The sequence below is a fragment of the Terrapene carolina genome, unplaced genomic scaffold (genome assembly GCF_002925995.2).
Source record: "Terrapene carolina triunguis isolate 2854851 unplaced genomic scaffold, T_m_triunguis-2.0 Scaffold96, whole genome shotgun sequence".
Lineage (NCBI taxonomy): Eukaryota > Metazoa > Chordata > Testudines > Emydidae > Terrapene > Terrapene triunguis.
In genome coordinates this window covers 34,893,523-34,907,238 of record NW_020664447.1, presented here as the reverse complement: position 1 = coordinate 34,907,238, position 13,716 = coordinate 34,893,523, and the positions used below count along the sequence as shown (strand labels likewise).

At 44.8% G+C, this 13,716-nt stretch overlaps 1 protein-coding gene across 1 annotated transcript in view; it reads left to right on the top strand.

Moving 5' to 3' along the window:
• LOC115271199 (alpha-actinin-1-like) overlaps positions 1-13,716 on the top strand; it is an 87,988-nt gene that overhangs the window by 65,343 nt on the left and 8,929 nt on the right. Inside the window, exon 3 of the mRNA XM_029911407.1 lies at positions 4,907-5,026. Within this exon, the coding sequence (XP_029767267.1) occupies positions 4,907-5,026 (120 nt within the window). The remainder of the gene's footprint in view (positions 1-4,906; positions 5,027-13,716) is intronic.

Genomic DNA, 13,716 nt, shown 5'->3' with positions numbered 1-13,716 from the left:
TAGTACCGAAAAAAATGCTTACTTTCTCATTTTTACCATATAATTATAAAATAAATCAATTGAAATATAAATATTGTACTTGCATTTCAGTGCATAGTATATAGAGCAGTTTAAACAAGTCATTGTCTGTATGAAATTTTAGTTTGTACTGACTTTGCTAGTGCTTTTTATGTAGCCTGTTGTAAAACTAGGCAAATATCTAGATGAGTTGGCGTACCCCCAGGGGTACCTGTACCCCTGGTTGAGAACCACTGCTGTAGACTATTAAAAGCGAGATAATTTTTTAAATCTAAGTTGGCGGTAGTAATTTAGGTAAAGAAACTTGTTTACGCCGTAGGGTTAAGATGAGTGTCTCTCTTCTTGATTGTCAGGTAAAAAGAAACAGGCCTGCAATAAATAATAGAAACAATTATTATAATTGGGAATAAAATAATTTTTCTCTCTGGCAGAGGGAGGGAATGCCCATTGAAGTAATCTGCTGCTTTTCCCCCTTCACCTTTCCAAACTTTTTTTAAAGAAACAACACATCTTTCTTCAATGGGGCAGAAGAGTTCATGAAAAAATAACTTCTCTCCCTCCCCCATTAAACCTAGTGATATTGAGTCTGATCCTGCTCCCATTGAGTTAAATGGTGCAGGATTGGGCCTTAGGAGTAGTCTTTGGAACGAGAAATGAACTGAGTGAATAAAGACTAACAAATAACTTAACCAGATTTGCACTTTTATCTCTTTGTGGATGTTCCACAACTTGCTAAAACTAGTTCTGAATGTAAAATCTCTTGCAATTTTTTGAACTCTGTGACTCTCTTTGACGTTTGGATAGTTCTGCTTAGGTGATTGGTGACATGTACCTAACTAATTAGGTTTCTGGTGTGAGTGCTTATAGGATATATTAAAATTCAGTTTGAGTTCATGTGTGAGCCTTTTTTTTTTTTCTATGAATGCCAGTTAAACTGGATCGTGTGAATATTCACAGGAAGCCAATCAAAAGGGCCACAAATATACCTGAAGCAAACTACTTCAGAAGAATATCTTCCAAAGACTTTTTTAGAGTATTCTCCGAGCTCTACTCAAGTCAGAAGTTGGTGTTCCCTGTGAGATCCAGCCCCATCCAAGTAGAGATTACTTGCTCTTGTCAAAGGGTACGTCTACACTTACCGGAGGGTCCGGCGGCAGGCAATCGATGTTCTGGGATCGATTTATCGCGTCTGGTTTAGACGCGATAAATCGATCCCGGATCGATCCCGGAAGTGCTCGCCGTCGACGCCGGTACTCCAGCTCGGCGAGAGGAGTACGCGGCATCGATGGGGGAGCCTGCCTGCCGCGTCTGGACCCGCGGTAAGTTCGGACTAAGGTACTTCGAATTCAGCTACGTTATTAACGTAGCTGAATTTGCGTACCTTAGTCCGAAGTGGGGGCTTAGTGGGGACCAGGCCAAAGAGCTGTGCTGCTCCCCGTGAAAGGGCAGTCACCTCTTGAGCATCTCCTTGCAGCTGGGTGCAGTATTGTAGTCCTCTCGCCTCTGGTGCCTCCTGCAGGCTTCCAGCCAACCTTGGCAGGTCTTCAGAGGTTTGCCCCTCCAGCCAAGTCAAAGTCCAAATGAACCCTTTCCAGGGTATTAGAGTCCAATAAACAGTCTATTTGCTCTTGCTAGGGTCTTCAGCCCCTGGTCTGCACTCTTTAAATTCAGCCCTTTGTTCAGGCTCGCAAATAAGCCCTACCCCCTGTAGGGGTTTGACACTTTATCTGTGGCCAGGAGGGGAACCCAGGCCGACACACTATTCCAGGTTCCCACGCAGGGGCTCTCTAAACAGCAGCCACACGCAGCTTGATTCAATTCATTGCTGCTTCTTCCCTGGTTCTCTGCCTCTCTGGCCCCTTTAGCTTCACCCTTATCTCAGGGTTAAGATTCTTAGGTCCTTTCTCTTCCTGCAAACCCAGCTATGCAAAATGCATCCAGAAAACAAACTCCAGTTGTCCCTCAAGTTCCTCTGGCCAGAGAGGACCATTCCTCTGGTCCTAGTGAGAAACTGAACTGCTAAGCCCAGGCAGCTCCTTTTATCTGGCCAAGTAGGGCCCTGATTGTCTGTTGCTAGCCCCTCTAGCCCTTGGAGGATCAGGTCTGTGTGGGTTGTGAAACTGCAACTGCAGAGTCTCCTTTCTAGGCAAGCTTGGAGGACCCACCTTTGCTGCTCTTTTTCTCTCAGCTTGCTGCTTCTTGGGGTGGGGGTAGTAGGACAGTGAGGCTCCCAGCAGGAATGGGGGACGGGGTTAATGAGGGGAGAGTAGGCAGTGGTCCTGATGGGGCAGAGCAGAGACCACTGGGCAGGATTGGAAGGAGGAGGATGAGCCCCCAGGCACAGGGGAAGGCCAGCCCACTGCTGAACAGTTTCTGCCCAGGGAGAGCTCTGAGGTTCCCAGCTGGGGAGTGACTGGGTGCCGCTGACACCAGATCCCCACAGCCACAAGGTTCTGGGAAGGATATCTCTCTTCCCTTCCCCCCTCAGACAGGACCGTGAGGACTCGGAGTCGCTGTCCCTGGCTGGCTGGTGAATGTACCCAGGCAGGAGCCATTCAGCAGACTGGTGGCCTTCCCCACAGTTGTGGCCTAGTCCTCCTCTTTGCAGCCACAGCTCTCTGCTATGCCCCGCCAGGACCCAGCCTTCCCGGCACCTTTTCCCTGCAGGGATTCAGCATCACAGCCATGCAGGGGGCCCTGCTCGCTCACTCACCAGCCAGGAGTGTTGGAACTGTCCCCAGGCAGGAACTGTTCAACAGCGAGATAGCTGGGGGCTCATCGTCCTACTTACAGACCTGGCCACAGGTCTCTGCTTTGCTGGGGCAGGATGACCACAGTCTCCCCACACCTTGAGCCCTGGGGTCTTGGGCTCCTCAGCCATATAGGGAGCCTCCTGCAGCCCCGCTGTCAGCACTGCCCTAATCCCAACCCCAGTGCTACTCCACAGAACTATAAAAATAGTTACAAATAGAAGAAAAAAACCTCTTAAATAAAAATAGCTAATTTTTGTCAAAATTAGAAAAAAATAATCAAATTTTGCCAAGCCCACCTCTGCCACACACAGGCTTCTCACAGAAGAGGAGAAATCCAGATGATTTTTCCTTTCTGGCGTATGCAGACGTGGTCATTCAGCACCTAGCTGCACAAAGCCTGCAGAAAGATGAGTCTCACACCGTGTCCTAAAAAAGGCGAGGCTTGGGCTCATCTGATCTTTGGCAGCAGTGAGTTCCGTGGCAGAGAGGTTTCATGAGAGACTGCCCTGTCCTTCCCGGAGTTCAGATCCTGACCTGGTACATAGGGAAGCAAGTTTTGGTGCACAGACCAGTTACTGTAATTTATGATTGATAGGCTCTCCAGAGCATGCATCAAAGGTTTTGGGGAGTGGCCTAGTCCAATAACTGCCTGAGGTGTGGTAATGGTAATACTCCCCTCCCCTCAGTCTCTTCAAGGGTGCTCTTTGTATTTGCTGTGGGGAGGGGTCAGCAAAGTGCATCAATTACACTGGTCTACAATTTTTGAGAAGTCGTCTGCTTCAGAGATAAAATGTGCTATTTATAATGTATTTTGATGTGCTGAATTCAAATATGACAATTAAAACAACTGATTGGCTACTGTTTCTAAGATATTTAAGTTTTTGCATTTTATGTCTATGTATATTGTGTAGATAGTAGAGTTTTAATTATAAATTGTAAACCTAGGTCTTTTCATGTGTTTATGGTTGCTTTACATAATAATATTTCACCTGTCCTGTTTATGTAACACTTTAAAAATCAGCAAAAGGGTTATATAAATAAAATTTATTATGAAACAAACTGGGCGTATAGCTGATGGAATGTTTGGATAATGCACAGTCCACTTTTTCTTCTTTGACACACCTTTCCCAACTGGAGGCACCATGCAGAAGTAACAATTGCTGGTATGATCTGTTGGCTCTCTCCAAATCATTGGCACTGCAAAAGGCATAGATTTCCTTTTCCTGTTCAACCACTGGCGAAGATTTGTTGCACAAGTGTTGCAGCATACGTGTGGGGCCCACCTCTTGTCCTGATCTCCAATTTTGCAGCCAAAATAAAGGTGATAGGCTTTCTTAACCATAGTGGTTATACTGCGCTTTTGTGATGCAAAAGTCACTTCACCACAAACATAGCAGAAGTTATCTGCACTGTTCACACAAGTACGAGGCATCTCTGCTCACTTTGGCTAAACAGAAATGTGTCCCTTTGCAAAATCAAACACTGACAAATAAGAGAGCACGACACTGTATGATTTCTAGAGCTGATATAGGGCAATTTGTTCAGCAGAGTGATCTAAGCTTCTTTATGATTGCATCATCCATGACTTCTAGGAATAACATGATGCAATTCATATCATGTATGACGCAATACCAGCTTCAGATTGCATCATTCATTGTTTTGCCTAAAATGCAAGTACTGTCCAAACCCAGTCATAGATTTATTCATAGATCCAGTCAAAGATGTATTTTAGTCATTTCTGGTTTAAATTGAGATCCCTTCCCTTTATAACTCACTTATCCTCCGCCATTCCCAAGTCAAGGGTCGTATATACTGACCCAATAGCATATCTTGAAAACTAGAGCCAGTCAACAATTTTAAGCATCATTTTCGTTCTCAGTGACCCAGAATTAGTAAAGTTTGACTACATTTATTTCAGAAGCATTTTGGCTGTAGAGCAGTGTTATTAGAATCCCCAGGAAGTGACCAAATAGATCGTGTGCTGTATCTTCACTGCTGAGGGCAAGAACATGTGTGACTTGAATCAAGCGTTGGGATTATCTTATTAGATCTGCCTACTTGGGCTGTTGGTGGGGAGAGTGGAATGGAGCAGTTCCGAATTTGTTTTGTATTTTCTTTCCCCCCTTTCTGGCTAGGTGAACGTTTGGCTAAGCCTGAAAGAGGCAAAATGCGAGTGCACAAAATCTCCAATGTGAACAAGGCCCTGGATTTCATCGCTAGCAAAGGAGTGAAGCTGGTGTCTATTGGAGCAGAAGGTAAGGGAGCCAACACATGCCTCTAATGCTCAAAATCTAGAAGGGGGCAGGTGATGATGGTGGGTGAACTGGCAGCTCCCTCAGTTTTAGACCTAGTCTAAATATGCTGTTTCCCCCACTCCACACCACATTCTCTCCCCTGCGCACCCCTCCCTCCCCACAATTACTCTATAGCCTTGTTTATAACCTAGCTCATGCCTCTCTGTGTAAGGCAAGGGTGGGGGATGGGGGGAAGAAACATTTTGGGCCCCTTGATGAAGATTGAAATCCCACTTGCCAATGTGGCTCCAGCGTTGAGGGGTCTGTGCTTTTCTTGACAGTTTCTTCATACACTTATTCTGACTCTGCTGCTCTGACTCAGTGGCAATGTTTAGAGAGGCTATAAATATTTCATGTATGAAAGATGTTGTATAAAATAAAACTGTTCCATGCATATTTGGAATATGGAGTTAACAAGGGGAGCAAGATTAAGAAGTGGGAGAAAAGATTCCTTCAGCTGAGATTTGAAGAAGTGGAGAGACAAGGAAGCTGTTTTAGACGGTACAGTCTGTGGAGAAGGGGCTTGGTCTAATGGTGGTGAGGTTATGCAGAGGCCAGAGTGGAGTGAATTTTTTTTTAATCACCAATTTTAATCATGATTTAAATCAGCGAGCAGGAAACCTTGATTTAAATAATCAGTTGTAATTGTGTTTTGCATTTGTACTTTTGTTATTTTCCTAAAGAGAGGCTGATTCTCATTGGTTGGTAACAATTAAAAGGCATTGGTTTGCCACTTAATACAGCCTTTACACTAAATTTGGTGCTTCTTTTTGCTAGTCAGGAAGATACACATTTATTTAAGCAAGTATATAGTTTTACTTATTTATTCAGATTCTTAATGTTTACTTTTTTATTATGTTAGAAAATGAATGCTCCATTTCTTCTTTACTTGATGGGGGGGGGGGAAACAATTTTTCTCGATAGTTTCCCCCATTTTTTCATTTTTGTTGCTCTATTGTCTATTCTGCTATATGAAATAATGCCCTCTGGTTTAATTCATAAGGCGAGAAGCCAGACTCCTGGGTACATTGCCCAAGACCCTGCAACAAACCTGTTGCAGAACTGGGAAAGTTATTTAGCCCAAATGTCCAGTCATGTGGATGCTCAGTTTGAGTTGTCAAAAGCGTGTTTGTTCTCCACCCCCAGAAGTGCTGAGCACCAGCAGCTCCCTCAAAAAGCTGATACAGTATATTAGAAATGGGAAATGTTCAGAAAAGGGCAACAAAAATGATGAAGGGCATGGAACAGCTTCCGTATGAGGAGAGATTAAAAAGATTGGGACTATTCATCTTGGAAAAGAGATGACTAAGGTAGGGGAGTATGATAGAGGTCTATAAAATCATGAATGGTGTGGAGAAAGAGAATAAGGAAGTGTTATTTACTCCTTCACATAATACAAGAACCTGGGGTCACCCAATGAAATGAATAGGCAGCAGGTTTAAAACAAACAAGAAAAAAATATTTCTCTACACAACACACATTCAACCTGTGGAACTCATTGCCAGGAGATGTTGTGAAGGCCAAAACTGTAACTGGAGTCAAAAAAGAGAAGTTCATTGAGGATAGGTCCATCAGTGGCTATTAGCCAAGATGATCAGGTATGCTTACCCCATGCTCTAGGCTAGGTATCCCTAGGCCTCTGACTGACAGATGCTGGGACTGGATTGCAAGGGATTGGTCATTGGCCCTGTTCTGTTCGTTCCCTCTGAACCACCTGGCATTGGCCACTGTCAGAAGACAGGATACTGGGCTAGATGGACCATTGGTCTGACCCAGTCTGGCTGTTCCTATGTTCTTAGCTCCAAAAATTGGGTCTTAGAGGTCAAAAACTGAGTGGCCAAAAATGGAGGCACCCAAAACAAGAATATATTTTTGAAAACTGTGGCCTTAGTCTGTCTTAGTTTTTAGCAATCTGTAAAAATGGGTATAATGTCAACCTCCTGCACTTCAAGGGAGTTTTTGTTCTTATGGCACCCGTCTTCCAAGGATTCTGCAGTACATGTTATTAACCAGTGACCCCTTCAGGTCTCAGTTGAGGATGTGTGCTCTGATTACTGCAAAACTAAACAACTTGTCTACTGATCTGGATTCCAACTCCATGACATGGTTGTCCATCCTCACCAGTCCTGTATTTAGATTCCATCTAGGCACTTAGATTGCCACTGTTACTGTAGTATCTGAGCATATCCAAAGCATTTATGGATTTATCCTCACACACCTAGGTGAGGTTATCGAAGTTTATTATCCCCATTTACCAGATGAGACTATATTATTTGGCTATAGTTCCCAAAGGAAGCATGTGATAGAGCCATGAATTAAACCCAGTATTGGAGCCCAGGATGAGCTCCCCCTTGTGGACTGTCACCAGGCTGCTGTTTTGGACCCAAACCTTGGATCCCATGTGTTTTAAGCTTACTGACTCTGAGCAACACCCAGATGCTGTCTGAGAGTCTGGCCTTTCAGGCACGTTCCTGGAGTACAGACTCCAATGTGAGTACGCCTTCTTGGGATGTGGACTCAGCAGCGTTAGCCCCAAGATCAGGGTGGACCCCCCACCCAAGTCTCACTAGTAGAGCTCTCATACCCTCTCCAGAACGCCATCTGCAGAGGTGTACTCTACTTTACAGTTTCACTCTTTGGGGACTTTGTGACAGTTAAAGCAAGTAACACAGAGACTTTGCAAAGGCACCTCTAAGCCCACACACTTTGCTCATAGACATGACACAGAGATGTACAGATCTATGGAAGAATAAGAAACACACGCACTCAAGTCCCGCCCTCAGTTTCCTCCCGAGAGTCCTTTGGGTATTAGTGTCTCTCAAAGGGAATCCAGGATCCTTCTGCACCCCCGCCACTCCTCCTGCCAGGTCTTCTCTTCTGGTCTCTCCTTGTTAGTGAGAGTGATTCCTTTTAATAGTCTTCCCTGGGGTTTTTCCATTCTCTGATCAGACCTCTGAGCTGCAGCTGCCAGCAAGTTGAGTCATCAGCAAATGAAGAGTCTTTGGCCAGTAGTCTCCATTGTTCTGTTAAGGCAAGGTTAATCAATTACTGATGGTCTTTAATGACACTTGAATTCAGGGACAGATGCTTAGATGTGTCACCCCCCCTTAACACAACAGGGATGATGTAATCTAATGTGACCATCTTTAGTGGAAGACGTATAAGAAAATAGAGTTCATAAAATCATACAGAAATTCATAAGTTCATATAGGCAGTTTCCCAAAACTGTCCCACCCAGATCTCCTCAATTGCCTCCTCCATTGGCTTGGCCACAATTCATCCTTTCTCTTTAGTCGGGCCACTTCCTTCATCTCTTATTTCTTTGAAATATATCTGCATCCTCCTCCCTTTCTGGTTGGCAGCTAGGTAGCCTTTGTTCCATTTTGTTTGCTTTACCAATAGGGTGAGGATTACAGCTGGCCGAATTACTGCCCCAACCAATATCTGGCTACTGATGCCATCAAGGGAATGGCCTTGCTTATGATGATCAAAAGAGCTGTTCCTGCTGATACTCTGAAGAAATGTGGTGCAGATTAAAACTGTCTGGTACAAGACTGTGGAAACCCTGTGATTGTCAGAGCCTCTCCTCAGGTGAAGCAGGTGCAGAAAACAAAGCTCAATTCAAAACTAGTGTGGGACTAGCTGGTGTACTAATTTTAAATTCTTCCTTGGTCTATATGTGCCCGTGTCTGAATCTGTGGGGAGGCTGGGACTAAGGTAGCAGGGGGTGCTGAAAGTTGGGACTGAGGATTGGCTGATCTCTATTCAGAAAGCTGGTACATGTTCTTTAACGACAGCACAAGCTATAACCAAGCCTAAGTGATCACGGCAAGAGCATGAAGTTGTATTTCAGCTAGGCCTCACTAATATAACTATTTATAGTGGTGAGGGAGCACCGCTATTCTTAGGGTTGCATCCTGAGATCTGTTTAAAAGTTGACCTAAGACCTCTAAAATTGACATGCTTTGTTAGATTTCTTTGAATGTTTGTGTGCTTTAGGAGGATGCAGAATAGGATTAGTGACCCAAATTTGGAATCGTTTGAGCCAGGGATTCTGGAGATACAAGCCCCTGCCCCCAGTAGCTATTTTAAAAAAAGTTTATAGGTATGTATTTTTGCACAGGGCTAGTGATCAAACTATTGACAAGCTATGGGTCAAAATGGTCTCAAACTGTTGGTGTTTTACCCAAGGTAGTACATGGCTCTCTCGAAATCTTTGGGTGACCCGAATTGAGAGTGTTATTTCAGATAATGCCCATTTTTACAGTGTGCATGTGCCAAAACCGAAAAATGGCTAGAGGTTTTCAATTCCTGCCAATATATATGCTTTAAATTCTACTCTTGTAAGTGCTGTAAAATCTGAAAAGTAACTCTTACTGCTTTGAAATTTGGTGTGCCTCATGGGGGGCATGGGCTTATTGTTAGTGATCCAAATTTGGGGTAATTTGACCAGTGGGTTCCTAAGTTACAGGCTGGGTGCCCCCACCTCCTCGCTCCCCCAAAAAGGTTTCCTTGTGCTACCTTGTACTCTTAAACTGAAAGGCACTAATTACTGGATGAATCACAGACCTCTTGATGGCTGTGAACTCACCCTTCATTTAATATATCTAAGGATAAGTTAATCAGACCCCCACCTAAGATAAAAGGAATTGTAGACGCAACCTGACATCAGTTACAGTTTTGTGAATCATGGTGGCAGTTTTGTATTGGGGGAATGTAATCAAAGTATTGGGGAAAAAATAGACACATGCAAGATTCCTGGGAGGAACGGGATATTGGGGACTGAAGAGTGGGGGAATAGGGGGAGAGCATTTGATTGAATAGGGGGAGAGCATTTGATCAGCAGCATGATTTGGGAGGTGTTCTGAAGACGACACAAGGTCAATGGGAGAATTACGGCGTAGGTAGTTCCTTCACTGAAGTGCCGCTGTAGCATTTTAAGTGTAGACAAGCCCTGTGTTAATGCCGAGTTAAGGTTGCTTGGTGGTAGGTCGTCCCCTTGCAGAACGCTGAGTTGAGTAACACTCAAACTTCTGAAAATCAAGAAAAGCAGAGTTAAGGTTTGCTGACTGCACCCAGAGTGAATCCAAATAATTCCCATTGGCTACTGCCAGCTCCAGGGGAACACAGGGACAGTGGTGTGGGCAACCTTTTTCTTTTTTGTCCTTTACTAATGTTAGCTGGAATCCTGTGGGTGAGAGTGAATGGGCTGTAAAAGGAGGTGAAGAGCTTGTACATTTCAGCAGCTGTAGAGGGGGGTGTGTGTGTGTGTGTGTGTGTTGGTTAACAGAGCATGTTAAGGCATTGCTGAAAGAGGATAGAGTTAAGGTTGAATGGGCTGCCTTAACTGTGCCTATCCTGGTTTTCAGAAATTTGAGTTTTGCTGAACTCAGCATTCTGCACGGGGAGACCAAGCAACCTGAAAAGTACAGTAAAGTAGGTTTTTGCCGTTGAATATGTGGTGAGGCTTAGCCCAGACCACTGCAGTTCATAGGCGCCAACTTCCCCTCTGCCCTGTGGGTGCTTGACCCCTCCCCGCCCCTGCCCTGCCTCTTCCCACCCATGCACCGTCCTCGCCCACCCCCATTCCATCCTCTTCCCTCAAGTCCCTGCCCCACCTCTTCTCCGCTGCCTCCCCTGAGTATGCCGCATCCCCGCTCCCTCTCGGAAAGTCCTAAGCGCTGCCAAACAGCTGTTAGGTGGCAGGGGGAGGAGGGGAGGAAGCGCTGGGAGGGAGTGGGAGGAGCGGGAACCTGGCGCGCTGGGGGGGGGGAGGGCAGGAAGAAGGAGGTGAGGAGAGGGGAGCTTGGCTGCCGGTGGGTGCAGAGCACCCACTAAATTTTCCCCGTGGGTGCTCCAGCCACAGAGTCAGCGCCTATGCTGCAATTCATGGAGTAAGAAGATGTAGGTGGTCTAGGTGCTAAGTGAAATGCATATACATCAGCATTAAAAAAGGGCCTCTGCTGTTAATGTCCTTGGTGTGACAGTAACTCTGCCCACTGAAGGGATTATGAGCTTTTCTGGTGCATGTATTTTAATAGCCTAAATTAAGACTTCAAAAAGTCATCACATCAGCAAACTAGAAAATAAAAACCAATGAGGCAGTCAAAATGTTACTAACACAGTTCAGGGAAAACAAGCTCTAAACCCCTCAGACAGGTGGGATTGAGCTAGGAAATTATCTGAGTAACTTACTATAAAAGGGGGAAAAACTTTGGCCAGGCAAGTGCATTTCTCACCCTAAAACAGTCCTCCCCACCCCCCCATATCTCAGAGTAAGGCTGCTGTGTGGCATCCAAAGGACCTGATACCCAAGGGCGGGCGCGCGCGCTCTCTCTCTCTGTATGTATATATGTGTGTGTGTGTGTGTGTGTATATACATATATACATACATACATACATACATACACATGTATATGTTTATATATATATATAAAAAACAGTAGTTTGTTATTGCCCATATCTGTGTCTAGACCTATTTATTAAATTAGACAGACAATTGTTTCCCACCCCCTTCCAAAAAAGCAAGCCTAGAAAAATATCCATGGGGAACTGTCAGGCATGGGCGACTGGTGAAAATATTCTTTGGCGAGCGCTGAGCCCCACACTGATTCCTAACCTGGTGCTCTAGGTGGGGGAGGGAGCAAGCATTGAGAGTGAGCCCACCCCACACTGATTCCTGGCCCCACATGGTGGGGAGGAGGGGGCACAGGTTTAGAGATTGAGCCCACCCCGTACTTATTTCCAGCCCTGTGCAGAGGTGAAGTCCTGGGGGTGGGAATCAGCGGGGGGGGCGGAGAGGGGGAGGAGGGGTGTGTCAGTCTTGGTTTTATCAGACACAAGGCCAATGGTAATATTTTCCGTGCTATTTTTCTTACATTCTAACAAATATTCTCTGGTATTTACAAGCCAAACGTACCATTGTGCTGGTGCATGTGAACCAGAAAGTGGAATTGACTTCTTTATAAACAATAACAGAGCTGGCTGTGTTTCCTTGTCCAAGCTGAATTAAATGCATTGTAAGTAAACAGAATAACCAGTGAAACCTAACCACAGCTTTTACAACTATCTTCAACTATTAACCTCAAGCATCACTATTAACCTTTAAAAATGATTTAATTGGAGGCCGTCTGATCGGGTCACTTGCAGTACAAGACAGCTGTAAAAATCTGGGTCAAGGGTGTTGTAGCCAGGGGTGGCTTCCAAATGATTCTCTATCTGACACTAAAAATCTCATTCTGCAGAGGTCTTTCTTTGATGTAATAGAGTCCACATTGGGTATGATATCAGGATTCAGTCAAGCTCAACAGGGCCAACATTAACTCCTCACTACTTGCATTACTGTACTTGCATCTCCAGTGTAGACAGAAAACAATCCATTTCTTAAACATGTGAGGCTTGATTCTTCTTTTGCTTAACCCAGTGTAACTCTGGCTTCAGTGGAGTTGCTCCTGATTTACCTCCATGTAAGAGAGATGCAAATCAAGCTCAAGGAGTGCAACAATATAAAAGGTGCCATCTGAGCAAGATGTCCGCTTAAATCCTGGACAGCGCAGACATGCAGAAGACAGACAGCAGAGTAAGGGTTTGTGTCAGTTCATGAGCAAGGGAAAGAGAAAGCGAGGAGATGTCTGCATTTCAGCATTTACAAAACAAGGTTATCTTTATGTCCACCTCCTGCCCTCCGCAACTGGGGAACTGGGAGAGCAGGTGAAAGGACTGTGTGGCATGCATACCCAAATCGCTGATGCCCAGTGACCTGTCCTAAGTATTGATCTGTCCTAGTCCATCAGTAGTAATGTGCCTCCTTTAGACCTCTGCTTGGAGGCTGTTCTATATTTTATTTGTGGCCAGTTAAGATAAATAAAACGTGGGCGTGACCTCAGGGCTCATTGCCTTTAATGTGCCTCATTTTGATCAATGCTGGCATGTTGATGGACACTCGTCAGCAGAGTGGTGTCTATTTAACTTCCTAATTATATCATCTCCTATCCTGCCAATTATCCAGATAGTGGCAAACTGCTTTTCCAGTGGCTGTGCTCTAGCTGGTGACACACATAAATGGCCAAGAGAGAAAATTAATTCTTTTGACCCTGCTTCTTACCACTGAGGTTAGGAGAGGAGAAGAGAGCATGGTACCTAGAACATTATCCAGAGGGTTATGCATATGAAAAGGGTGATAGCATTTCAAGCTCCAGATCTCCAGAGCAAGCCAGTCTTATTCCTGAAGAGCGAATATTTGTCAGCCCCTTAATTGGCTGCCAAACAAATGGATGGAGGTGCTGTAATTTTTGCATATCTTGTTAAGAGTGCATGTTGTAATAATGGGAGTCAGATGGAAGCGCATTTACTGGTGCAAAACATTTCCTGCCATTAGCAGCAAAACCTCATCTGTTTTAATCTCAGATTCAATATGGGGATAGATCAGTTTAAGTCACATTAATAACATGCATTTGCGGTTGCGGTTTAGAACAGCCGCTTGGTGTTACTAGCGGAAGCACGCAAAGAATTTTTGTAGAGCTCACACCTCAGAGCGTTACAAAGCATAATCGGGCAATTGGTTCCACAGCAGGAGGCACTCTCTGATCTGATCATGAGCCCTATAATGTCACATAGAAACTGCTCTCAAACTGTTCAATGTTAGCTGGGCT